At 43.3% G+C, this 24,373-nt stretch overlaps 2 protein-coding genes across 3 annotated transcripts in view; one reads left to right on the forward strand and one right to left on the reverse strand.

The window, feature by feature from the left end:
• The first annotated feature begins 14,909 nt into the window (after positions 1-14,909).
• On the forward strand, positions 14,910-17,888 carry Cxcr3 (C-X-C motif chemokine receptor 3). The gene is made up of 2 exons (XM_048335822.1): positions 14,910-15,015; positions 16,425-17,888. Exons 1-2 carry the CDS (start codon positions 15,004-15,006, stop codon positions 17,517-17,519), a joined length of 1,107 nt encoding a protein of 368 aa, XP_048191779.1. The 5' UTR covers positions 14,910-15,003; the 3' UTR covers positions 17,520-17,888.
• Positions 17,889-21,400: 3,512 nt separating this feature from the next.
• Gcna (germ cell nuclear acidic peptidase) overlaps positions 21,401-24,373 on the reverse strand; it is a 75,139-nt gene continuing 72,166 nt past the window's right edge. For both annotated transcript variants that reach the window (XM_048335819.1, XM_048335818.1), the window contains exons 22-23: positions 22,756-22,960; positions 21,401-22,101 (exon numbers count right to left, since the gene is read on the reverse strand). In XM_048335819.1, coding sequence (XP_048191776.1) covers positions 21,849-22,101; positions 22,756-22,960 — 458 coding nt within the window. In that variant the 3' untranslated portion in view covers positions 21,401-21,848. The remainder of the gene's footprint in view (positions 22,102-22,755; positions 22,961-24,373) is intronic.

The raw sequence follows: 24,373 nt of genomic DNA on the forward strand, positions 1-24,373 counted from the left end.
TAGAGGCATGAGCCACTGGCATCCCATACCAGGTGCTATTGTAAGAATTTTTTTTTTTAAGTTGGGGTCTCACTTTGTAGTCAAAGCTGACCATAAGATCTCCATCTTTCTGCCTTTCTTGGAATTATATGTGTGCACCCCCAACCTGGCCTCTAAGTGTTTTACTAGGATGAATTCACTTATTACCTATAACAATGCAGTAACTATGAGGTTATCATCAATACCATAGCCCCCACTACACTGGTGACAATAGAAAACAGGAAGTATAAGAAATTTGCTCAGAGTCACAACTAGTGACAGAAACTGTGACTATCTATTATTTATAATGCCTTGGAGGGTTCAAGGGCTAGGATGGAGAGCACTGTTCAAAGAGCACAACTTTGGTCTTCTTACTGTAACATTTTACATAGAAACTTCATCCACTTATAAGCTGTGTATGAAACACTCATCAAAGAGGAGAATAAAAGCAAGCTCAAGCTGGGTGCTGGAGGCTCACACCTGTAATCCTAGCTACTCAGGAGGCTGAGATCTGATGATCATGATTCAAAACCAGCCCAGGCAGGAAAGTCCAAGAGACTCGTCTTCAATCAAGCACCAAAAAAGCCAGGCATGTGGCTCACGTGGCAGAGAGCTAGCCTTGAGCAAAAAACTCAAAGACAGCACCCAAGCCCTGAGTTCAAGCCTCAGGACCTGTACAAAAAACTGAAGCCAAAGAGAAAACTCAAGGCTGGTGGCTCACACCTGCAATCCTAGCTACACAGGAGGCTGAGATCTGAGGATTGTAGTTCGAAGCCAGCCCAGCAGCAGTCCATGAAACTCTTATCTCCAACTAGCCACCAAAAGGCTGGAAGTGGAACTGTGGCTCAAGTGGTAGAACACTAGTCTTTAGCAAAAAAAAAAAAAAAAAAAAAAAGCTCAGAGACTGTCGGGCTTAATCTCCACATCTCCTCTGGGGAGACGCCAAGCCTCCAATTGTGGGAGACAGTCGGCTCTGCGCACTTCTCCCGCCGGCGGGAGGACAGAGCGTGTCCCTGTCGGGCTAAGCTGAGCTGAAGTAGGGCTGCCGACAATCCCCGCGCGTCCCCAGCCTCCCTCAAGCCCAAGAGACGACACTCACACGGAGATCCCGGGGGAGCCACCCAATGGTCTACCGGCTTCCAAAGGATTTTATTCAAGGGAGGGGTTTATATAACAATAATGGCGGCAGGAAGAGGAGGGACTAACTGGGTATTAACGATTGGCTAGTGAACTGTCCATCACGGTGATGTCACGGAACTTCCTCTATGGGCAGAGACCACAGCCCCCCAAGGACCGGGCCTCTGGGGTCTCCAGCCGCCATGGTGGCACACGTGCTCGCCGCTGAGAGGTGGGGGCTGGCCTGGCTTCTCTTCTGGTTGAAGCCGGAAGGAGGCGGGATGGGCTAGAGCCAGCTGTCCCCTCTTAAAGGCATAGCCATCCCCTACAAGAGACAGTGTCCAGGCTCTGAGTTCAAGCTCCAGGACTAGCACCTAAAACAGTCAAGCAATCAATAAATTGCATGCTTTTTCTTAAGCACTATGAGTTTGAACTCAGGGCTTCACACTTGCTAGGCTAGCACAATACTAGTGAACCATACCTCCAGCCTTGTTTTTCACTGGATATTTTTGAGTTAGGGTCTTGGGCTGGGACTGTGGCTTAGTGGTAGAGTGCTTGCCTAGCATGCATGAAGCCCTGGGTTTGATTTCTCAGCACCACATAAACAGAAAAGGCCAGAAGTAGCACTGTGGCTCAAGTGGTAGAGTGCTAGCCTTGAGCAAAAAGAAACCAGGGACAGTGCTCAGGCCCTGAGTTCAAGCCCCAGGACTGGCAAAAAAAACCCAGAGATATAGGGGTCTCTTTTCCTGCCAAAGCACACACATGAACCTCAATTTGCCTACTTTAAGCTTACAGTTGTTGCTGAGTTGACAGGTGCATGATACCTTATCCAGGTTCCTTTCGCACTTTTCTGCCCAATCTAGTCTAGAGGCACTATCCTCCCAATCTCAGCCTCTCAAGTAGTTAAGAGTTATAGGTAGGAGTCACCTACACTGGCTTTGTTGGTTTTCCTTATCACTCCATTTTGTCTACCTCTTAGGGTATTCCAAGTTAATGCAAGAAACAAACCTTACCAGAGCTCATCAATAACTCCAGCCCAGCTAGGCCAGCATTTGCCCCACCCTGATTCATTTATTGGACCCTAGTGAATGGCCCTAGCACTTACAGTGATGAGTCCCAGGAAGCCTCAGTATTGCACAACAAAGGATAAAGAAAGGGACTTCCCTGTGACTTGAGATCTCCTTCCCTTCTAGGGTCAACAGAAGGAACCCCAAAGTTCCACAACTGTGTGAGGCAGATGTCTAGGCTGGTACTCATCTCCTTTTTGAGGTCCAAGACCAGGACTTGAACGCAATGCCTCATGCTTTTGCTCATTGGCTGGCGCTTTACCAACTGAGCCACACCTCCAACTCTTGGTACTCATCTTGTATCCAGAGCCTGTGACCTGAAAGAGCCTGGTCTCTTGGTGGGTTGGGACTGGAGTAGCAACTGAATCCAGAGACTTGTAAAGCAGGAATTCAGGAGGCATTCTGAGAGGCTGGAAGGCTATAAAACAGCAGACTAGGGTTGAGGAAGAATGGCCCTTGTTCCTGGTGTAGAGGCTCTTCTTCCTGTGAGAGACTGGACTCAAAGGTGTAGATCTCTGAGCCTCTTATCTCCCCCAAACCACAGCTCAGGGGTGTGAAAGAATGAAAAATAACAGGGGGAGAGGAGGCAGTGAAGAGCCAGGTGCACATTTCACACCTTGACCACAGGTGGGGCCCTGAGCAGCTTCACTCTGACTAACTTCCTCCCAAAGCTTCCCTGCTGGCTGCCCTCCAGGACACAGCAAGAAGCCAGAACTCAGATTTAAATGGCTCTGCCCAAGGTCATGGCTCTCTACGGTCTCAGTACTGCTTGGGACCAGAAAAGGCCAAGTTGAAAAGCTAGATCAGGGCTTGGCTCAGCCACATGACACAGGAACCTTCTAAGACATCTTAGTTAGGAATAAGGGCAGAAGACACCACAGAGCTGCCTCTGCCCTTCTGAGGCTTGGGAGGGGTTGGGGAAGTTACCACAGAAAGTTACCAGCTTCTTGCTGGATTCTTTCCATGCATGTGGTTTGCAGTCCTCAGAGTGGCCCTGCCAAGTGCTGTAGACTCATTTTCACATGAAGAAATAGATGAAATGATTTTCCAAAACCTGGCGAACCAGAGGACTCAGCTAGCACAAGTGAATTCCATATCCTATTTGGATAATCCATGATGGATTAGCAACTTCTGCCATAAGATACTTTCAAAATGACTATCCTTCATAAAGCAAATCATACCAAAAAGTACCAGAATCCATAATACCAAAAGGGATGAAGAATACAACTGAATGAAGATTAAGTCCTTTAAAATAAACAAATGTAGGATTTACTGGTCATTTTTTCTCATTTGCTGAAATCCTGTGACCTCAAACCTCTTCATAGTCAGGCACAGGGAAACGATGGTCCTGACTCCTGTCCTTTCACCAGTAATCATTAGAAATAGGCAGCATGCCACATCCCAAACATTCTACGCAGCTTGTTTTTGGGAATCTTCTGATACTCCTTGAGGCACTCAGTTCCCTCTGGCCTGAACCCTACAGGTGACAAGCAGTTTCAGAGCAAGCAGAATCCCATCTAGCCACAAGTAGGAGGAAATGTCTTGATGCACATCATACTGATCAATGACCTTGAATTGAATTGGCAGAGCCATGTGGCTGAAAACTTAGCCCTAGCTGGACATAGTAGCATACACCTCTAATCTCACAGGGCAGGAGAATCATGAGTTGAAGGCCAGCCAAGCCTACAAATTAAGACCCTACCTCAATGTTTTAAAAAATTAAAGGCTGAGGATGTAGCTCAGGGGTACAGCATTTACTTAGTTTGTGTGAGTCTGGGTTCCTTTCTCAAACAAACAACCAAACAAAGTGGGCCCTACACAGGCTAGTGCTTGAGAGACAGAGGGAAAGAGGAAAATTCTCAAGAGAGGCAAGTTAGGGGCAGCTTTGGCCACCAATAAGAAGCACAAGGTAATAGAAAGGGAGACAATGAGGAAGAGGGCTGAAGGAAGGTGAGAGGAATTCTTTCACCATTTCCAACCATGAAATGATTGATTTGATATACTAATAGTTTTTCTTTCAAATTGAGACTCCTCCCCAGCCCCATTCTCCTTCACGCCCCAAGAAGCAACTTCTCTCAAAAATTGTGGTGTCTCCAGACTATCTTCAGCTTTGAAAACAAACAGCTGTATCCAAAACAATATGGTATTGCTTTGTGTAGTGGTTTTGAGAATTTACATAAGTGGTGTCAAAGTATATATAATATTCTAGAACTTGCCTCTTCTCTAGATACATCAGTATCAAAAAATACGTAGTTTCCCTTCATTTTTTTTAGCTGTGTGAATATATAGTTTATGCACTTCAAAGAAACGGGAGGCAGCATGGTGAGTGGCAAAGCCATAGAGGCAGCCCCTGTCCTCTTTCTGGTTTTCCTTAAGTATTCAATGAAAGCCTTTCCCCAATACAAGTCATTATCCATGAGAACAATGCACCAAATCCCAAGGTAGCTGTGTGGTAGAAATAAGGCACTGTTCATCTAAATTCATATCTACCTCACAGCATGTTCTTGACTAGATTCATGACCTTTCCTTTTTCTGTTGATGAGCTGGAAAGAGTGATGGCAAAGAACTAGATTTAGTGTGAAGAAATCCATTAAAATATTTATTTATGGCTGGGGATATGGCCTAGTGGCAAGAGTACCTGCTTCATATACATGAGGCCATGGGTGCGAATCCCCAACACCACATATACAGAAAATGGCCAGAAGCGGCGCTGTGGCTCAAGTGGCAGAGTGCTAGCCTTGAGCAAAAAGAAGCCAGGGACAGTGCTCAGGCCTTGAGTCCAAGCCCCAGGATTGGCCAAAAAAAAAATTTTATTTATTTATTTTTCTGGCAGTACTGGAGCTTGAACTCAGAGACTGGGCACTATCCCTTACCATTTTCACTCAGGGCTAGAATTCTACCACTTGAACCATGCTTCCACTTCCAGTTTTTTACTGGTTAAGTGGAGATAAGACGCACAGGATTTCTTGCCTGGACTAGCTTTGAACTGTGATTCTCAGCTCTTAGCCTCCCAAGTAACTAAACTATAGGAAGGAGTGAAACACTAGCTCCTGGCTCAGTAAAATATTTTAAATCTTAGCCAGGAATTTGAGGCTAGCCTAGGCAACATGTGTCTCCAAGAAACCATTTTTTATGTTTGAAAAGTTAGTACAAAATAAAGTTAGTACTAAATACAGTAACTAAATCAACAAGTCAGTTTCAGTAAACGGGTTTGTGTGTGTGTTTGGTGGTAACGCATGGACTTGAACTCAGGGCCGTACACTCTTGCTCAGCTTACTTGCTCGCAGCTGGCACTCTGCCACTTGAAGCATACATTCATTTTGCTGGTTAATTGGAGATGGCGTTTCTCCGATGTTTTTTCTTTTTTTTTTCAAATATTAATTATCAAACTGATGTACAGAGAGATTACAGTTTCATACGTTAGGCATTGGATACATTTCTTGTACTGTTTGTTACCTTGTCCCTCATACCCCCTCCCTCCTCCCACTTTCCCTTCCCCCCATGAGGTGTTCAGTTCACTTACACCAAACAGTTTTGCAAGTATTGCTTTTGTAGTTGTTTGCCTTTTTTTACGCTGTGTCTCTCAATTTTGGTATTCCCTTTCAATTTCCTACTTCTAATACCAGTATACACCGTTTCCAATATACTCAGATAAGATTACAGAGATAGTGTAGCTACAACCACAGGAAGGTGATACAAGAACTTCATCAATAATAGAAGCTACAGATACACATGAGACGTTGAAAGTAGTTACAACTGTGATATAACAATCGTTTCCATAACATGGAGTTCATTTCACTTAGCATCATCTTATGTGATCATAAGGGTATAGCTATTGGGCTCTTGTGATGCTCTGGTATGAATTGCCTAAACCTGTACTAATTATTCCCAATAAGGGAGACCATAGAGTCCATATTTCTTTCGGTCTGGCTCACTTCACTTAGTATAATTTTTTCCAAGTCCTTCCATTTCCTTACAAATGGGGCAATGTCATTCTTTCTGATAGAGGCATAAAATTCCATTGTGTATATGTACCACATTTTCCTGATCCATTCGTCTACTGAGGGGCATCTGGGTTGGTTCCAGATTCTAGCAATGACAAATTGTGCTGCGATGAACATTGATGTGCTGGTGGCATTACTGTGATTTTGTTTGTGGTCTTTTGGATAGATACCCAAAAGTGGGGCTGCTGGGTCATAGGGGAGTTCTATATTTAGCCTTCTGAGGAATCTCCATACTGCTTGCCAGAGTGGCTGAACCAGTTTACATTCCCACCAACAATGAAGGAGGGTTCCCTTTTGGCCACATCCCCTCCAACACTTGTTATTGTTAGTTTTCTTGATATATGACATTCTTCCTGGGGTGAGATGGAATCTCAATGTTGTTTTGGTTTGCATTTCTTTTATGGCCAGTGATGTAGAGCACTTTTTCATATGTCTCTTGGACATTCTCATTTCCTCATCAGAAAAATCTCTTTGTAAGTCTTTAGCCCACTTGATGAGGGGGCTATTGGTTCTTTGCGGTTTTGTTTTGGAAGAAGGTAATTTTTTTAGTTCTGCATATATTTTAGAGATGAGGCCTTTGTCCATTGAATGGCGGGTAAAGATCTTCTCCCAGTCTGTGGGCTTTCTGTTTATCTTGCGAACTATGTCCTTTGCCCTGCAGAAGCTCTGCAGTTTGATGCAGTCCCATTTGTCCAACCTTTCTTTGATTTGTAGCCTTTCTGGGTCATTGTTAAGGAAGTTCCGTCCTGCGCCAGGGAGCCCAAGTGTTTCTCCTACTCCTTCCTTTAGTGTTTTCAGGGTGTCTGTTTTGATTTCGAGGTCTTTAATCATTTTGGAATTGATTTTGGTGCAGGGTGATATATAAGGATCTAGTTTTAGTTTGTTGCATGTGTTGAACCAGCTTTGCCAGCACCATTTGTTAAAGAGGCTTTCTTCCAAACTATTGTTTTAGCTCCTTTATCAAAGATTAAGTAGGCGTAGTTCTGTGGATTCATTTCCGGGTCTTCAATTCTGTTCCATTGGTCTTCAGGCCTGTTCTGGTGCCAATACCAAGCTGTTTTTATTACTATAGCTTTATAATAGAGCTTGAAGTTGGGAATTGTAATTCCTCCAACACTGTTCTTTCTGCTTAGGATTGTTTTTGCTATTCTACATCTTTTATTGTTCCATATGAATTTCTGGATTGCTTCCTCTATTTCATTAAAAAATGGTGTTGGGTTATTAATGGTTATTGCATTGAATTTGTAGATACCCTTTGTCAATATTGCCATTTTGATTATATTAATCCTCCCAATCCAGGAGCATGGGAGGTTTTTCCATTTCCTTAGTTCTGACATAATTTCATTTTTCAAGCTTTTAAAGTTCTCCTCAAAGAGGTCTTTCACTTCTTTAGTTAAGGTTATTCCTATGTATTTTATGTTTTGGGGGGCTATTGCAAAAGGAGTTGCTTTCCTTATTTCCGCCTCGGTCTTTGGGTCGTTAGCATAGAGAAAGGCCATTGATTTCTGAGGGTTTATTTTATATCCTGCAACTTTGCCAAAGTTTTGGATCAGCTCTAGTAGCTTGGGGATAGAGTCTATGGGATTCTTTAGGTATAGGATCATGTCATCTGCGAAGAGAGAAAGTTTAACTTCATCTTTTCCTGTTTGGATCCCCTTTATATTTTCTTCTTGCCTGATTGCTCTGGCTAGGAATTCTAGTACTATGTTGAAGAGCAGGGGAGAGAGTGGACATCCCTGCCTTGTTCCTGATTTTAAAGGGAATGGCATTAGTTTTTCACCATTTAGAGTTATGCTTGCTGTGGTTTGTCATAAACTGCCTTGATTATATTCAGGAATGTTCCCTGGAATCCCAGTTTTTCCAAGGCTTTTAACATAAATGGGTGCTGGATTTTATCACACGCTTTTTCCGCATCCAGAGATAAAACTATGTGGTTCTTTACCATGCTCCGGTTGATGTGGTGGATTATATTAATTGACTTACATATATTAAACCAACTTTGCATCCCTGGGATGAATCCAGTTTGATCGTGGTGTATGATTTTTTTGATGACCTGTTTAAGTCGATTGGCCAGAATTTTGTTGAGAATTTTTGCGTCTATGTTCATCAGGGAAATCTGTCTATAGTCCTCTTTCCGTGATGAGTCCCTGCCTGGTTTTGGGATGAGGGTTATACTGGCTTCATAGAATGAGTCTGGTAGTGAACGTTCTCTTTCAATTTCATTTTAGAGTTTGAGAAATATTGGTGTGAGTACTGTTTTAAAGGTCTTGTAGAATTCTGCAGTGAATCCGTCTGGACCTAGGCTTTTCTTGGATGGGAGATCATTTATTGCCGTTTCTATTTCAATACTGGATATGGTCTGTTTAGAAGGTTTAAATCTTCATGGTTATGTTTGGGGATATGAATTTTTTCTAGGAAATCATCCATTTCTTCCAAGTTCTCGAATTTGTTGGCATAAAGGTTTGCAAAATAGTCCCTTATTATTTTCTGAATTTCGGTTATTTCTGTGGTGATGTTACCTGTTTCATCTCTTATCTTGTTTATTTGAGTGTGCTGCCTTCGTTTTTTGGTCAGGTTTGCCAGGGGCCTGTCTATCTTGTTGATTTTTTCAAAGAACCAACTCTTTGTTTTGTTGATTCTTTCGATGGTTTTTTTCGTCTCTAATTGATTTATTTCTGATTTGATTTTAATTATTTGCTTCCGTCTATTGACTTGGGGTTTGGCTTGTTGTTCTCTCTCAAGGAAATTAAGGTGCTTCCTTAAATTATTGAGTTGCTGTTTCTCCAGTTTGTTGATGTATGCACTCAGAGATATAAATTTTCCTCTGAGTACTGCCTTTGCTGTGTCCCAAAGGAGCTGGTACTTTGTGTCCTCAACTTGGTTGAAGTCCATAAACATTTGAATTTCGGTTTTAATTTCTTCAATGACCCACTGATGGTTCAGCAGTGTGTTCTTTAGTCTCCATGAATTGTGGGATTTTCTGTGGTGGCTGTTTGAGTTGAGCTCTAATTTTATTCAATTGTGTTCTGAGAGAATGCAGGGAATGGTTTTGATACTTCTGAATTTGTACAGATTTTCTTTGTGCCCTAAGATGTGATCTATTTTGGAGAATGTTCCATGTGCTGCGGAGAAGAATGTGTATTCTGTTGTTGCTGGGTGGAATATTCTGTAGATGTCGGTTAAGTCTAGTTGGTCTATGCAGTTATTAAGATCTGTGGTTTCTTTGTTCAGTTTTTGGCGTGTTGATCTGTCCAGAGGTGATAGTGGAGTGTTAAAGTCCCCAACTATCAATGTGTTTGGGTCTATGAGTGTTTTTAGAGTCAGTAGAGTTTGTTTGATGAAGTTGGGTGCTCCTGCATTTGGTGTGTAGATATTTAGAATGGTTATATCTTCCTGTATTAGAGATCCCTTTACCAGTATGTAGTAGCCTTCTTTGTCTCTTCTTACCTTTTTTAATTTGAAGTCAATTTTGTCTGATACTAGGATTGCAACTCCAGCCTGCTTATGGGGGCCATTAGCTTGATAGATTTGATTCCAGCCTTTCACTTTTAGAAGATGTTTACTTTTGCTGGATAGATGTGTCTCTTGGAGGCAGCAGAAAGATGGATCTTGATTTTTGATCCAACTAATGAGCCTATGTCGTTTGATTGGAGAATTAAGTCCATTAATGTTGAGAATTAGGATTGAGAGATGATCGTTTGTTGCTTTCATTATCACTATCTTTTTTAAAGCTGTGTCTTCCCATTTTTTGATCTGATGTTTACTATTTAGGGTTCATTTCTCTGTCTGTATTGGGATCTTGATTATTTTCCCTGTATAGTACATCTTTGAAGATTTTCTGTAAAGCTGGTTTGGTGGAGATATTGCTTCAGTTTTTCCTTACTGTGGAAGACTTTTATTTGACCTTCGGCTATGAATGAGAGTTTGGCTGGGTATAGAATTCTTGGTTGGTAGTTATTTTTATTTAGTGTTTGGTATACTTCATTCGAGGATCTCCTTGCTTTCATGGTCTCTGCTGAGAAGTCTGGGGTAATTCTGATTGCTTTTCCTTTATATGTGATTGTTTTCTTCTCCCTAACATCTTTCTTTTTTTTATGGGTGAAAATGTCATTTCAAACCAATTTATTTTCTTGCTTCATGAGAAACAGCATTTTTAAAGCAGTGTAGCCAGCATACAATCACAAACCCTACAGGACATTGAAAAAAAAATCACAGGGCAAAGAATGAATGGGATGGTAAACTGCTAAAATCCCTCTAAATTAGGAAGTGTGTGTTTCCCAAAGCTAGATTATTGATTGAGGCAATCCATTCATCACTTTAATTACAGAAATGTAATGAAAACATTTTACTTGAAACTAGCACTTTCATACTTGGAAAACTAGCTTCACAAATTCTAATGGTACCATTAATCAATACTGGTGTATAATGTTTAGCCATTAAGAAAGTTAAAGTTAGAAACAAATTTGAATTTACTGTACATCTATGATCACGATAATTTGCTATTTCTGAAAAAAATGTGTATACCCCAAAGGAATTGATTAGGATTTAAAATTTAAAATTTACTATGATACAGATAGTAATTCAGGGGATGACAAAATCAACAATTCAATTGCACAGGCATTCAGTAAGTATGCACTGGAAGAATGGAAAGCTGGGAGGGACAGGGCCATGGTGGAGATTTCATCCATTAAATCTGGTGAGGAAACAATTTCCAGTTCTGCCTAACATCTTTAAGGATTCTTTCCTTGTACTCTACTTATCCTGTTTTGATCACAATGTGTTGGTGGGATGTCCTATTCTGGTCTGGTCGGTTTGGGGTTCTAAATGCTTCTTGTATCTGTATAGGCCTTTCCTTCTGGATATTTGGGACGTTCTCAGCTAATATTCTGTTAAATAGGTTGCCTATCCCATCAACCTCTTTCTCCAAGTTTTCCTCAATACCTATTATCCTTAAATTGGGCTTCCTGATCGTGTCTTGAATCTCCTGTAGCGATCTGTTTTGTTGATTGGACTGGATTTGTATTGATTTTTGATCTTTCTCCATAGAATCTAAGGAATCTTCAGCTCCTGAAATTCGATCCTCTGCTTCAGTTAGTTGGGACTGTAGGCTAGCTACTTGATTTCGAATCTCTTTTCCTTCTGACTGGTCTTTCCTGATGATTTCCATGTCATTTCTTAGGTCTTTTATGGACTTCTTTACTTCATTAACTTCATTACTTTGGTTTTGAGTGTTGTCTCTCAAATCTTTAAGCTGGTTAGCTATATTTTCATTTGACTCTTGAAGTTCATTTATCTATTTGTGGATGCCATGAAATTCTCCATTAATTTTTGCTTTGCCTCCTCACGCTCTAGAAAAATTGACTGAAGAGATTCAAACTTTTCATTTATCATGTTTATCAGTAGACTTTGTAGAGCATTTTGAGGGTTCTCTTCTATGTCTGTGGTTGACTGCTCTGCTTCCTGCTTGTTTTGAGTGGGGGATAAGACTTCATTGTTTGCCATCTTTCTTGTGTTCCTTCTGCCCATTTGAATTGGGAATGCCAGTCTACCAGCACCTGTGAGCACCGTTTAAGACCCAAAGCAGCCCTTACCAAGCACTGTTGTATAAATCTTACAAGTTCACAATTATATACAGATACCCTGTATACCTGTCTATAAAATTAGATTTGGTGTTCCTAAAGAATACAATTTCAATATAACAACTGATCCTGGGCCCTGTATTCAGTAGTTACTTATTTACTGTTACAACCCTATAAGCAATTCTTGTTTTTATATTAAGTTCTTTTAGGACTGGCTTTCTCTATGAACCCCTTTGATTCACTCAGATTAAGCTGGGATACCTTCTATCCAATAACCAGGAGTCAATGGAACCTGGAGGTCCAGACAGTAAGTCAGGATGGTAAGTTGGAGGTAGTAAAGAGAATAGAGTAAAATGTATTGGGGAAGGGGGGTGGTGATTTTGGTGTAGTTTCAGTGACGTGGAAATGTGGAGAAGAGTAGAATCAGTAGAAATAACAAGGTTAAAATGATAGACAATGGAGAGTTAGCAGAAAAGAGTGGAGATGTTATTCATAGGAAAGTAATTTTTAAAGAAAGAGAACGCAAAGAGAGAAATAAAGTAAAAATAGTGGAAGACAGATGCACAAAACAGAGAGAAATTATTTAAAAAAGAAAAAAGGGGCTGGGGATATAGCCTAGTGGCAAGAGTGCTTGCCTCGGTATACCCGAGGCCCTAGGTTCGATTCCCCAGCACCACATATACAGAAAACAGCCAGAAGCGGCGCTGTGGCTCAAGTGGCAGAGTGCTAGCCTTGAGCGGGAAGAAGCCAGGGACAGTGCTCAGGCCCTGAGTCCAAGGCCCAGGACTGGCCAAAAAAAAAAAAAGAAAGAAAAAAGCATAAAAAGGAAAAAAAACAGAGAAGGAACAACCCAAACAAACAGAAAAGAAAAAAACTTGATAAAACAGACAGGTAGAAATAGAAAACAAAAACAAACAAACAAACAAAAAACCGACGACGTTTCAGAAGTGGAAAAAAAAATTTTTTTTAAGGTTTAAAAAATGTTTGAAAAAAAATGGAGTCCTCCTTTTTTGGGTGGTCTTTCCCCAGTCTCTGGTTTCCTTGCGATGGTCTGCAGTCCATTTTCCTGATTGGCTGGGTTTGACTTGATTTCAGTTTGCAGGGGGTGGTTCTGTTCTGACCCTTCTTCCCTGTTGGTGCAATCCTGGGTCTCTGTGGTTTGCACAGCTTGCAGATAGGCCTTGGGAGTCCTCTGTAGATGGGGACTTGAGCAGTCTCAGGAACCATGGCTCCTCTGTCTGCTGTGGGGCTGCTGCCTTTGACGCCTGGCTTTGAATAGGCTGTGGACTCAGCAGGGCGGGGGGGGGGGCGCCTCTGGCCTGTTTTACCCAGCTGAGTTGCTTGCCTGGGGGAGGCTCCTCCCTCCTGAGTGTGGCGGCCGCCTTGGCGGAGGTGGCTATGGAATGCAGCTCCGTTTAGGGCTGGGAATTGGGCTTCCTCTGTGACGGGACCGTTTAACTTTCTCAGGAACTGTTTGTTCCCCTGTCTGGTGTTTCCATGCCACCGGGAGCTGCTAGCCGCTTTCACTTTAAATTTATAAATTCCGGTGGGCAGGGTGAAGTACCTCTGGCTAAGCCGAGGCCCAGGACACACCTCCCGCCTGGGCAGGGGGCGTTCTCCTGGGCGGAGCTGGCTCTCTTGCCCTTTTCAAAGATGGCTCCTTTGCCCTCACTTTCCCCAGGCCCGCTTTAGTTCCAATCTGGTCTGACCCTATGCCAGTGGCAAAGATGGTGCTTTGCTCTGGCGGTGGGGGAAGGGCTGCCTTCCAGAAGCTGCTCTGTGGGCGCGAGTGAGAATATCTTTCATGGGGTACTCACGCTTTCTCTGTGATTTCAGGTCGTCCATGCTCAGCCGCCGTCTGGAGTATTTCTCCCTTGTCTACGCCGTGTGCTTTAGCTGCGCAGAGTGCTGGTTGCTGTGCTGGGTGCTGTGCCAGCGCTGGCACTGGCACGGCGGTGGGATGCCGCCCAGAGCTCAAATCTGTGTTTTCAGACGAGCAAAGTCGATTTTTCCTTCCTGGCCAGAATCCCTGTACTGTTAGAACTTACTCTGGCTGTCTTTCTAGGAGTAAAAGTTTTTATGGGGTCAGAAAACTGCGATGTCGGAGGGAGCTCAGCTAGTGCTCTGCAGCTCCTCCGCTGTCTTCCTGGAAGTCCCTCTCCGATGTTTTTTCTTAGATTGGCTTTAAACTCTGATCCTCCAAATTTTAGCCTCTTGAGTAGCTGGGATCATAGATGTGAGCTACTGGTGCCCAGCTAATTTTTCAGAAAGCTAAAATCCTTTACAGACAACAGAAGCATGCCAAGACCCAAGACAGATGAGCATGTTTAACTTAATACAGACAGACCACTGTAAAAAAGCAGTTCTTGCACCTGGCAGCAGGGCTGCCTTCCACTTCCCCCACAGGGTGGCTTCTGCTTCAGCCCTTTCTCCTCAAAAGACTTGTCCCCACCCTTACACCCCATGCCCTTTCTGTTTCTATCAGCAGACTGCACCCTGATGTTAATGGTAGCCTGTCAGTTGTGCCATTTGCTTGCAAAAGTTAAAGCCTGGTTGTTGACTATCACATGCTCTCAGTTGCCAGCCTCCAAGTTAGGAGAGGGTTCTCAACCTGCTCAATCTGGTCTGGATGCCATGTTGACACTTCAGACACTTGCTTCATTATTATTAATTGTAATGACAAAAAAACACACCACCAATACCAAGTCAGACCCAATCAGACCCAAATGATTGAAGAAAAGAGGTAGTATATGGAGCCCAGGAAATATCTTCTTATAAAAAGCTTGATGACAGCATACTGCTTCCCATTCCTTCCCTCTTGGAACCCTAGTAAGACTTTCCAAGCCCAGGTTTACTCAGGGATATGTGCCTTTACAGTATGAGCTTCACTTCACCATTCATTGGCTACTGAATAAAATTTCTTGCCTGCTCCTAGAACTGTTTATATATGAACCCTATTGGGTAGGTAAAGGACCACAAATTCAGCAAAAGTCCCAGGTTTTTATGGCCCGAGTAATTTCACCTGGCCACAGGAATGGTTTTGTAGGACCTCTGAAGTCTGGAGCCAGGAAGGGTGGCTGTTACTAGTCCTCTGGAAGAGGCTGTGCCGAGAACCATAAAACCTTCACTTCCTCTGTACACTGCAAGTTCCGGACCACAAGCACCAAAGTGGAGGGGCAGGCAGCACACAACCTCAGCAGCCGGAGCACCAGCCTAGGCATGACCCCTGAGGTAAGTGTCGCTGCCCATCAGAGCAAAACCACAGCTCCCAGAGGCCATTCTAGGACACATGGATAGGCTGAACTAGAGGGCTGAGTAAGCAGGTGGAGGCTTTGGGCTTCTTTGTAGTAGGAACACTAGATGGGAAATTGAAAACCTAACTTGGCCACTAACCACAGGCCAGTATCCTCCTTTTCTGGCTTTAGTGCCTAATCTTCCAAATGTAGGGAACTGGTAGAGGCTCAACTTTGGTAATCTCTAAGATTCCCTTCAGTTCTGACTTGGCATTTCAGATCTCATGTGCTATATTGAATTGGCACTGGGGAGGCCTAATGCTTTGAGATGGTTGTGGGTTGTGTGTTGGAGAGGGAATTGGTGGTTGTGAGTGGGTATCAAAAGATTTCTGGCTGTAGTCCTAGCTCTTCAGGAGGTTGAGATATGAGGATCAGGGTTCAAAGCCAGCCTGGGCTGGAAAGTCCGTAAAACTCTTATCTCCAATAAGCTCCAAAAAGAGAGAGAGAGAAAGAAAAGCCAGAAATGGAGCTGTGGCTCAAGTGGTAGAGCATTAGCTTTGAGCAAAATAGCTCAAGGACAGTGCCCAGGCCCTTAAGTTCAAGCCCCAGGATTGGCACCAAAAATAAATAAAAATAAAAAAGCTTCTACAAGTCAAGCACAGTGATATGTTCCCGTAGTTCCAACTACTTAAGATGTAGAAGCAAAAGAGTCACTTGAGTTCGGGAGTTTGAGACTAGCCTAAGCATTACATTTAGGCCTCATCTCATAAAAAGGAAAAGGAAGCGGGAGGTGTGATTCAAGTGGTAGAGCACTTTGCCTGACAAGTACAAGTCTCTTGAGTTCAAATCCCAGTACCACCCAAAAATAGATTTCTTCTAGAGCTGTGTGAAGAAGCCCAGTATAAGGTTAAACAGGTGCTCAGTCTGTGTAGGGGAGGTAAGCACAGGGTAGAAAGCAGGGAGGAGGGCAGTGATTTGTAGAGGCCTCCCAAGGGGGCTGGAAGTTGGGGTCTTCAGATGAGGGCTGAAAAAATGAAGGCCAGTGACAGGAGAAGTGATGGCAGGAGGTGTTGAACTAGCGGTGGCCTGAACACTGAGGCCCAGCAAACTGTGCTGAGAGAGCACCAAGAGGGCTCTGGGCATGGGAGGGAAGTTCTTTCTCCTTTGGAAATATAGGATAGCACACCAGATTGAGAAGAGAAAGACAATGCAGTTTATGAGACAGGAAGTCACCATCAGGACAGGCAGCCCTGGGAGAGAAGTGGTGACCATTTCAGGGTCTGACTTAGGCCCTTGGGGCTTGCTTTACAGAACAATTTACTCATCAGAGAAGTCACAATGGGGGTGGGGCAGATTCTAGGCTTTTACAAAGCCTAGCCTCCCTTCCCTCTTTCCTCCCTCCTGCAGGTGAGCGAATGGCAAACTTTAGATGCCTCAGACTTGGCCTTCTTTCTGGAAAACTATAGCTCTTCCTACGACTATGGAGAAAATGAGAGTGACACCTGCTGTGTGTCCCCACCCTGCCCACAGGATTTCAGTCTGAACTTCGACAGGGCCTTCCTCCCTGCCCTCTACAGCCTCCTCTTTCTATTGGGCCTGCTGGGCAATGGTGCTGTAGCAACTGTGCTGCTGAGCCAGCGTGCAGCCCTCAGCAGTACTGACACCTTTCTGCTCCACCTGGCTGTGGCTGATATACTGCTGGTACTGACACTGCCACTCTGGGCAGTGGCTGCTGCCATCCAGTGGGTCTTTGGCTCTGCCCTCTGTAAAGTAGCAGGTGCTCTCTTCAATATCAACTTCTATTCAGGGGCTCTCCTGCTGGCCTGCATCAGCTTTGACCGCTACCTGAACATAGTGCATGCCACCCAGCTCTACCGCCGAGGGCCCCCAACCCGTGTGACTCTCACTTGTGTTGTTGTCTGGGGGCTCTGTCTGATCTTTGCCCTCCCAGACTTCATCTTCCTGTCAGCCCAATATGACAAGCGACTCAATGCCACCCACTGCCAGCACAACTTCCGGCTGGTGGGCCGGAGGGCTCTGCAGGGACTGCAGCTGGTGGCTGGTTTCCTGCTGCCCCTGCTGGTCATGGCTTACTGTTATGCCCGCATCCTGGCTGTGCTACTGGTCTCCAGAGGCCAGCGGCGCTTGCGAGCCATGAGGCTAGTGGTGGTAGTAGTGGTGGCCTTTGCTCTCTGCTGGACCCCCTATCACCTGGTGGTGCTGGTGGACACTCTCATGGACCTGGGGACCTTGGCCCGCACCTGTGGGCAAGAAAGCCGGGTAGATGTAGCCAAATCAATCACCTCAGGTATGGGCTACATACACTGCTGCCTCAACCCACTACTCTATGCCTTTGTGGGGGTCAAGTTCAGAGAGCGATTGTGGACACTACTCATGCGCCTGGGCTGCCCTAACCAGAGAAGGCTTCAGCAGCAACCATCATCTTACCGCAAGGATTCATCCTGGTCTGAAACCACAGAGGCTTCCTTTTCAGGCTTGTGAAGCTGGGATGGGTAGTCCCTTTTGCCTATGTACCCTAATCTCCTACACACTCACACATACACACACTCAGAGTTCCTCCATCCCATCCCTCAACTGCTCGGCTGGCTCTGGCTATCCCATACCTTGCCCCTGGAACTCACTGGTAGTCCCAGAACAGTGGGAATGGCTCCACTTCTGCTTCTTAGCTACAAAGCCCCATCCTGCCACTTCAGAGGTGACTGCGTGGGTCCCTAATGCTCTTCTACTTGCTAATCAGTAAGTAGAACTTGGCCTTCCCCATATGCAGGTAGTATGAGACAAACAACCGAGGTCCAGACCTCTGCTTCAGCTATGATTTTTAATGTGGTCCCCAAGATCTTTACATTTGCTCAGTGCCCAACACCTTTATACTTGATCACTGCTCACCTTTATAAAAAATTATGCCTTTAATAAACATGCTAATTTGGACCAAGGTGTATTAGCAGTCATTATTCTAGCCAGCCCTGACTGAGCTAAGGAATGTCCTGTGTCTGTGTCAGCCCCTCCTGCCTGTTAACGTCTCTGTAGCCTTTTCTCTGCTCTTCTTGGCACTCCTTTGCCTTCTGTTGGGATCCCCTATTACCTATCTGGTGTTATTAGCAGGCACCCTCATGGGCCTGGGTGTTGGCAGTGAGCAATTGAGCAGCTGGCTGTTTGGACTGTCTGGTCACACTTTAGTGAAGAGGCCACCAAATGAATGACTTAAGTCCCTGCACTCTAGAAGTTCAGGCTAGCAGAAAAGCTGCACTAAAAAGTAGTAATACTAACTGGAATCCATATGCAGAAAACTAAAAGTAGATTCCAGTTTGTCACCATGCAATCGTATCAACTCAAAGTGGATCAAAGACCTCAACATCAGATCTGAAACTTTGAAATTACTGCAAGAGGGAGTAGAAGAATCATTAGAATGCATAGGCATGGGCATAGGCAGAAATTTTTTGAAGAGTCTCTGGGGCACAGCAGATAGAAGAGAGACAACAAATGGGATCACATCAAAATAAAGTCTCTGCACAGCAAAGGACATAGCACTAAACTAGAAAGGCAGCCAACAGACCAGGAGATGATCTTTACCAGCAATACATCAGACAAAGGCTTAATATCCTATATATATATATATAAAGAGAGAGAGAGAGAAAGACAGAGAGAGAGACAGAGAGAATTAATATATATAATATATATGGAGCTCAAGAAACTAACCCCTCCCCAAATTAATAAATCAATTACTAAATGGGCCAAGGAGCTAAAAAAAGACTTCTCAGAAGAGGTAAGAATAGAAACGAAACACAGGAGGAACCACTCATCATCCCTAGCCATAAAGGAAATGCAAGTGAAAACAAACCTGACATTCTATCTTACCCCAGTTAGATTGGCCAATATTGTGAATTCAAGCAACAACAAATATTTGCAGGAATGTGGTGGAGAGGAGGGAAGGAACCCTATTGTACCATTGGTGGGAATGTAAACTAGTACCACCACTCTAGACAGCAGTCTGGAGGTTCCTAAAAAAAAAAAATTAGGGGCTGGGGATATAGCCTAGTGGCAAGAGTGCCTGCCTCGGATACACGAGGCCCTAGGTTTGATTCCCCAGCACCACATATACAGAAAACGGCCAGAAGCGGCGCTGTGGCTCAAGTGGCGGAGTGCTAGCCTTGAGGGGGAAGAAGCCAGGGACAGTGCTCAGGCCCTGAGTCCAAGGCCCAGGACTGGCCAAAAAAAAAAAAAAAATTAACCTGGGCTGGGGATATGGCCTAGTGGCAAAGAGTTCTTGTTTCCTATACATGAGGCCCTGGGTTCAATTCCCCAGCACCATATATACAGAAAATGGCCAGAAGTGGCGCTGTGGTTCAAGTGGCAGAGTGGTAGCCTTGAGCAAAAAGAAGCCAGGGACAGTGCTCAGGCCCTGAGTCCAAGCCCCAGGACTGGCAAAAAAAAAAAAAAAAATTAACCATAGATCTCCCCTATGACCCATCCATACTACTACTCATGAGCATCTACTCAGCCAACTTCACAAGCCAGGATACTGTAAAAACACTTGCACATTCATATTCATTGCTACAATATTCCTCCCAGTAGCAAAGCTATGAAAACAGCTCAGATGCCCTACAATAGATGAGTGGATCAAAAAATATGGTACATATACACATGGCATTTTACTCATCCATGAGAAAGAATAAGATTATGTCATTTGCAGGGAAATGGATAGACCTAAAATAAATCATGTTAAGTGAAGTAGATCAAGTTCAGAAAGACAAATGACACATATTTTCTCTCCTGTGTAGAAGCTAGAACCAAAACACACTGGGACATGATAAATTATACAGGACTACACACAGTAAGACCAAAGGAAGATATTTTTAGGAGAGGAACACAAAGGCTCAATTCTTGTACATCTGACCATATAAAATATTTACTTAAATGAACTCCAAGAAATGGAAACAAGAGGTTTTCCTTCTTGCTGTTTTTGTTTTGTCTTATTCATTTACTTAGCTGTCTTTGGGAGGGCAAGGGGGACAAAGAATTAAAGGGACAAAGGTTGAGCAAATGTAGCAGTAGTACTCACTAGACTTTTTGTTGAACCATCTATCTTGTGGATGGGATGTTAGGGGAAAAAAAACTGAGAGTGAATGGGGTGGCATTGTACAAAATGTGCTCTTTACCTGATTTATGTAACTGTAACCACTCTGTACATCACCTTTATAATAACAATTAAAAAAGTAATACCAAGCCATCTATGCCACAAGGCATAGTGAACCCAGGACTCAACGCATGGTTGGGGCCTGTTGGTGTGCATCCTGGAGACCTAAAGGGAAAGTGGCATTTTCATGCATGAAGACTATACTTCTAGTCAGAAAGGAATATAGTAGCAAAGATGGAAAGGCTGAAAAGAGCAACGTGTATTGGGGGAGCATTATAAGTGGTCCCAACTGGCTGCACTTAAGGGTTCAGACAGGTGAAGGGTTGCAAATAAAACTGAAAGGTAGTTTGGGTTAATGTGATGGACCAAAGTTAAGTAAAAAAGCTGTGTGGGTCATTTGAGTGACATGAGAGGTGATGCAGGCTCTTACTACGGAAATGGCATTTGGCTCGAAGAAAAGCAACAGGACTGCAAATGACTTGCTAATAGTCATTCACATATATCCCACCAAGAGGTAGGCTGTGGGGACCATATTTCCACAACAGGTACTGGGGCTTCTGTGAGTGGAGGAAGTAACTGGAGCTACTCATGATTGCTGAGTTAAGGCAGAAAGTGAAGAGGCACCATGGATGGACTGCACTGTCAGTTCCCCTTAATGAAACCACTAACTGACATGACCCAGTCTGCTCAGCAGCTGGGCTACATAGCTAGACCCTCTCAAAACACACACACATCTCACACCACCCCCACTACTCCCCACACCAGCAGCAACAAAAAGATTTGATCAAAGGAACTGAGGCTGCTAACCAGCTGACTTTTTCTAGATTAACTGGACCCATCACAAGTTTCCTTAGGAGTGAAAGAGGGACATAGAAAGGGAAAGAAAAGCAGATGTTGCTGGCTTTGAATGTGGAAGAAGGAGCTATAAACCAAGGACTGTGGATGGCCTCTGGAAGCTGGAAAACCAAAGAAATGGATTCTCCCTTTGGAACATCCAGGAAAGAACTTAGTCCAATCAACACCTTGATTTTACTCCAGGGTAACTCATCTCAGTCTCTTGAGCTCTCAAAATGTAAGAAAATACATCTGTGTTATTTTAAGCCATTATGTTGTGGCAATCAGAGGAAACAAATGCAATGCTGAATCCAATCCACATCCTTGACATCTTCTAGATGTAAGGAATATACTGAAGCACTTGTGGTCAGTCACAGAAATAAAAAACATAAAATGAAATGCAGAAAACATTTATTATTTTTCCTGAATTACATTACATGGCCCGAACAGCTCCACTCAAAGTCATCAGAAGCTTAACTCACAAAGCATGTTTACTTTTTCTATAGAAGGTAAGTGAAACAGATTTTTGTACTAGCAGCCCTGATTGTAAAATGCTGCAACTTACTCTCTTTCCAGTATTGTTCTCATTCTCTTAATCCACCATTCTTGAGACTTATTTTTCCTCTATATTTTGTTCTACATGTTAAAGCTATGCAAATTTAACACCTAAGGTACACCTAAAGAGCTTCAGACTGGTTAGCCCTCAAGTTAAGAACAACCACCAATACTAACATGAACCCAAAAACATGTACTTAAACTCTAATAGTCTTAACAGAAATAGATTTTTTTTCTAAAAATTGCTTGTCAGTAAACAATTCAGCTTGTAAAAATGCACTCTAAAACTATTTTAAGGATTTTTCTGTTTTTTCAGCAATATAATCCTTGCTCAGCTTTTTCATCACATCCCCATGGAAGTAATGGGGCATCTCATGCAGCACCTTTCTGTAATTCTGCTTCACATATATGGCAAATGGTCTCACATAGGGCTGAATGGGGGTTCCATCTTTCCGCAGTGATGGTAGCATGACAAGTGTGCCTTTGCAGTTGGTACAGAGAAAACGTTCGGTGTTCAATGATTTGGTGTAGCGGCCAATCCTAAAGAATAAAAAGATACCACACAACAACAAAGGAATGAGTCATTATGCCTCAGTATCAATTCCAAGATGACAGTCTTGGGCTCAAAGCAATTGTTCTGAGAGCGGTATCCCTAGCAGCCACTGGAGTCAAGCTAGCTAAAATTAGAAGGGAGAGAAAAATCACTTGGATGGCAGAGTGAAAGGTAATTAGGAAAAGTCTTAGGAGCAGGAAATGAGGAAGGACAAGGTTTAAGACCCTCATCTCAATCAATAAAACTCCATACCACCTACATGGAAGGCCATATATAGAAGGATCCAAACCAAGAGACCCTACATGAAAAATAGTGAAAGTAAAAAAAGGCCTGGGATTGTGGCTCAAGTGGTAAAACATCTACCTAGCAGGCTGGAAGACTTGAGTTGAAACCCTACTACAAAAAAAAAAGTCTGAGGGGCTGGGGATATGGCCTAGTGGCAAGAGTGCCTGCCTCGGATACATGAGGCCCTAGGTTCGATTCCCCAGCACCACATATACAGAAAACCTCCAGAAGCGGTGCTGTGGCTCAAGCGGCAGAGTACTAGCCTTGAGCGAGAAGAAGCCAGGGACAGTGCTCAGGCCCTGAGTCCAAGGCCCAGGACTGGCAAAAAAAAAAAAAAAGTCTGAGAAAGATCTTACCTGGCTCCACACTGAATACACTCATAATAAATTTTGTAGTTAATCCTATAGTTGTGGCACCGGGTGATCATCGGCAGCTCTGGGTGTATCTCATTACATTTTTTAGCATAAAATTTCCATGAATCACCATGAGAATCTTGGACACCATCAATCAGCCAGGAGGCTACATGGCATATTTCATGTATTAAAGTATCCCGGATTCGATCTTGGAAGACAAATGAAAAAACAACCATGAGCAATAAAACCAATGATCTTCTAACTTGCTACCCCATTACCCCTTAATTTTCACCTCCACCTGACAAAAAGGTATCGTGTGTGTGTGTGTGTGTGTGTGTGTGTGTATCTGTGTCTGTGTTTTTGTGTGTGAAGACACCTTCCCAGGATTCTGAAAGTGGAACTTCCACCTACATCAACCTAATTCTGTTAACAGAAGAAACTTAAGAGAACTGGTCTTTTTCAAGGAGTGCCAGTGTGCTCATTTTTTAATAGGGGATTACAAAAAATACATGTGGCAAGATTTGGTTTCTTACCTTCTGAAGTAGAAGGGGAAGGGAAACAACTGGTGAAATACAGCTATGGGGATCTGGTCAGGAGAGGTTCCAAGGTCAGATGTGGGTCAAAGTCCACCAAAATAAAATTTTAACAACTGACTGGATTTATAAAGAAAAGCTATTCAAAAGTGGGTTGGGGTAGCATATGACTATAATTCAAGCTTTTGGGAGCTGAAGCCAGATGATCACTGGAGCCCTAAAGCTTAAAACTAGCCTGAGCAACATAGTAAGACCCCATCTCAAAAAAAAATGTTTCCTAGCCAGGTACTTGTGCCTGTAATTCTAACTATTCTGGAGGCTGGGATCTGGAGGATTATGGTCTAAAGCCAATCCTAGAAGAAAAGTCCCTGCGACTCCCTCCCTTGCAAATAACCAGCAAAGATTAGGGCTGGAAGTGTACCTCAAGTGGCAAGAGCAGCACCTGAACAATTGTGATGTCTTATGTTCAAACCCCAATACTGCCAAAGAATTGTTTCCAGAGATATAATAAGGGATATGGATGTAGCTCATGTCTAACATGTGTGAGGCCTTGACTTTAATTCTCAGTATCACAAAAGTAGATGTTCAGGAGGAGGCAAAACGTGAGCAAAGGCTGGGGTCAGGAAACATGAAGTCCAATGTGAAGACAACCTGGCTGGAGTATCAGGTAAGTGGTGGTATATTATGATCCTGCAATTCCATTCCTGAACATTTACTCAAAAGATTACAAATCAGGGTACAGTAAAGCTATCAACATAATACTGCAGCACAATTCACCATAGCCAAGGTACGGAACCAGCCCAGATGCCCCTCAATGAATTAATAAATCAAGAAAATGTGGCATATATAATTGTATTTTACTCATCCATTAAAAAGAATGACTTTGTACCATTTGTAAATAAATGGAAAGACTTGGAAAAAGTTATGTTAAGTGATGCAGTAAGTCAGGCACAGAGAGATGTTTTCCCTTGTATATGGAAGCTAGATTTAGCCTACAAACTCATAAGTAAATATGTTGGGTGGGATCCAAGTATATATAAATATATTAACTGAAATACAGTAGATTCACGGGAGCTCTAAAATAGCAT

This window comes from Perognathus longimembris, chromosome 28 (assembly GCF_023159225.1).
Source record: "Perognathus longimembris pacificus isolate PPM17 chromosome 28, ASM2315922v1, whole genome shotgun sequence".
NCBI classification, from domain to species: Eukaryota; Metazoa; Chordata; class Mammalia; order Rodentia; family Heteromyidae; genus Perognathus; species Perognathus longimembris.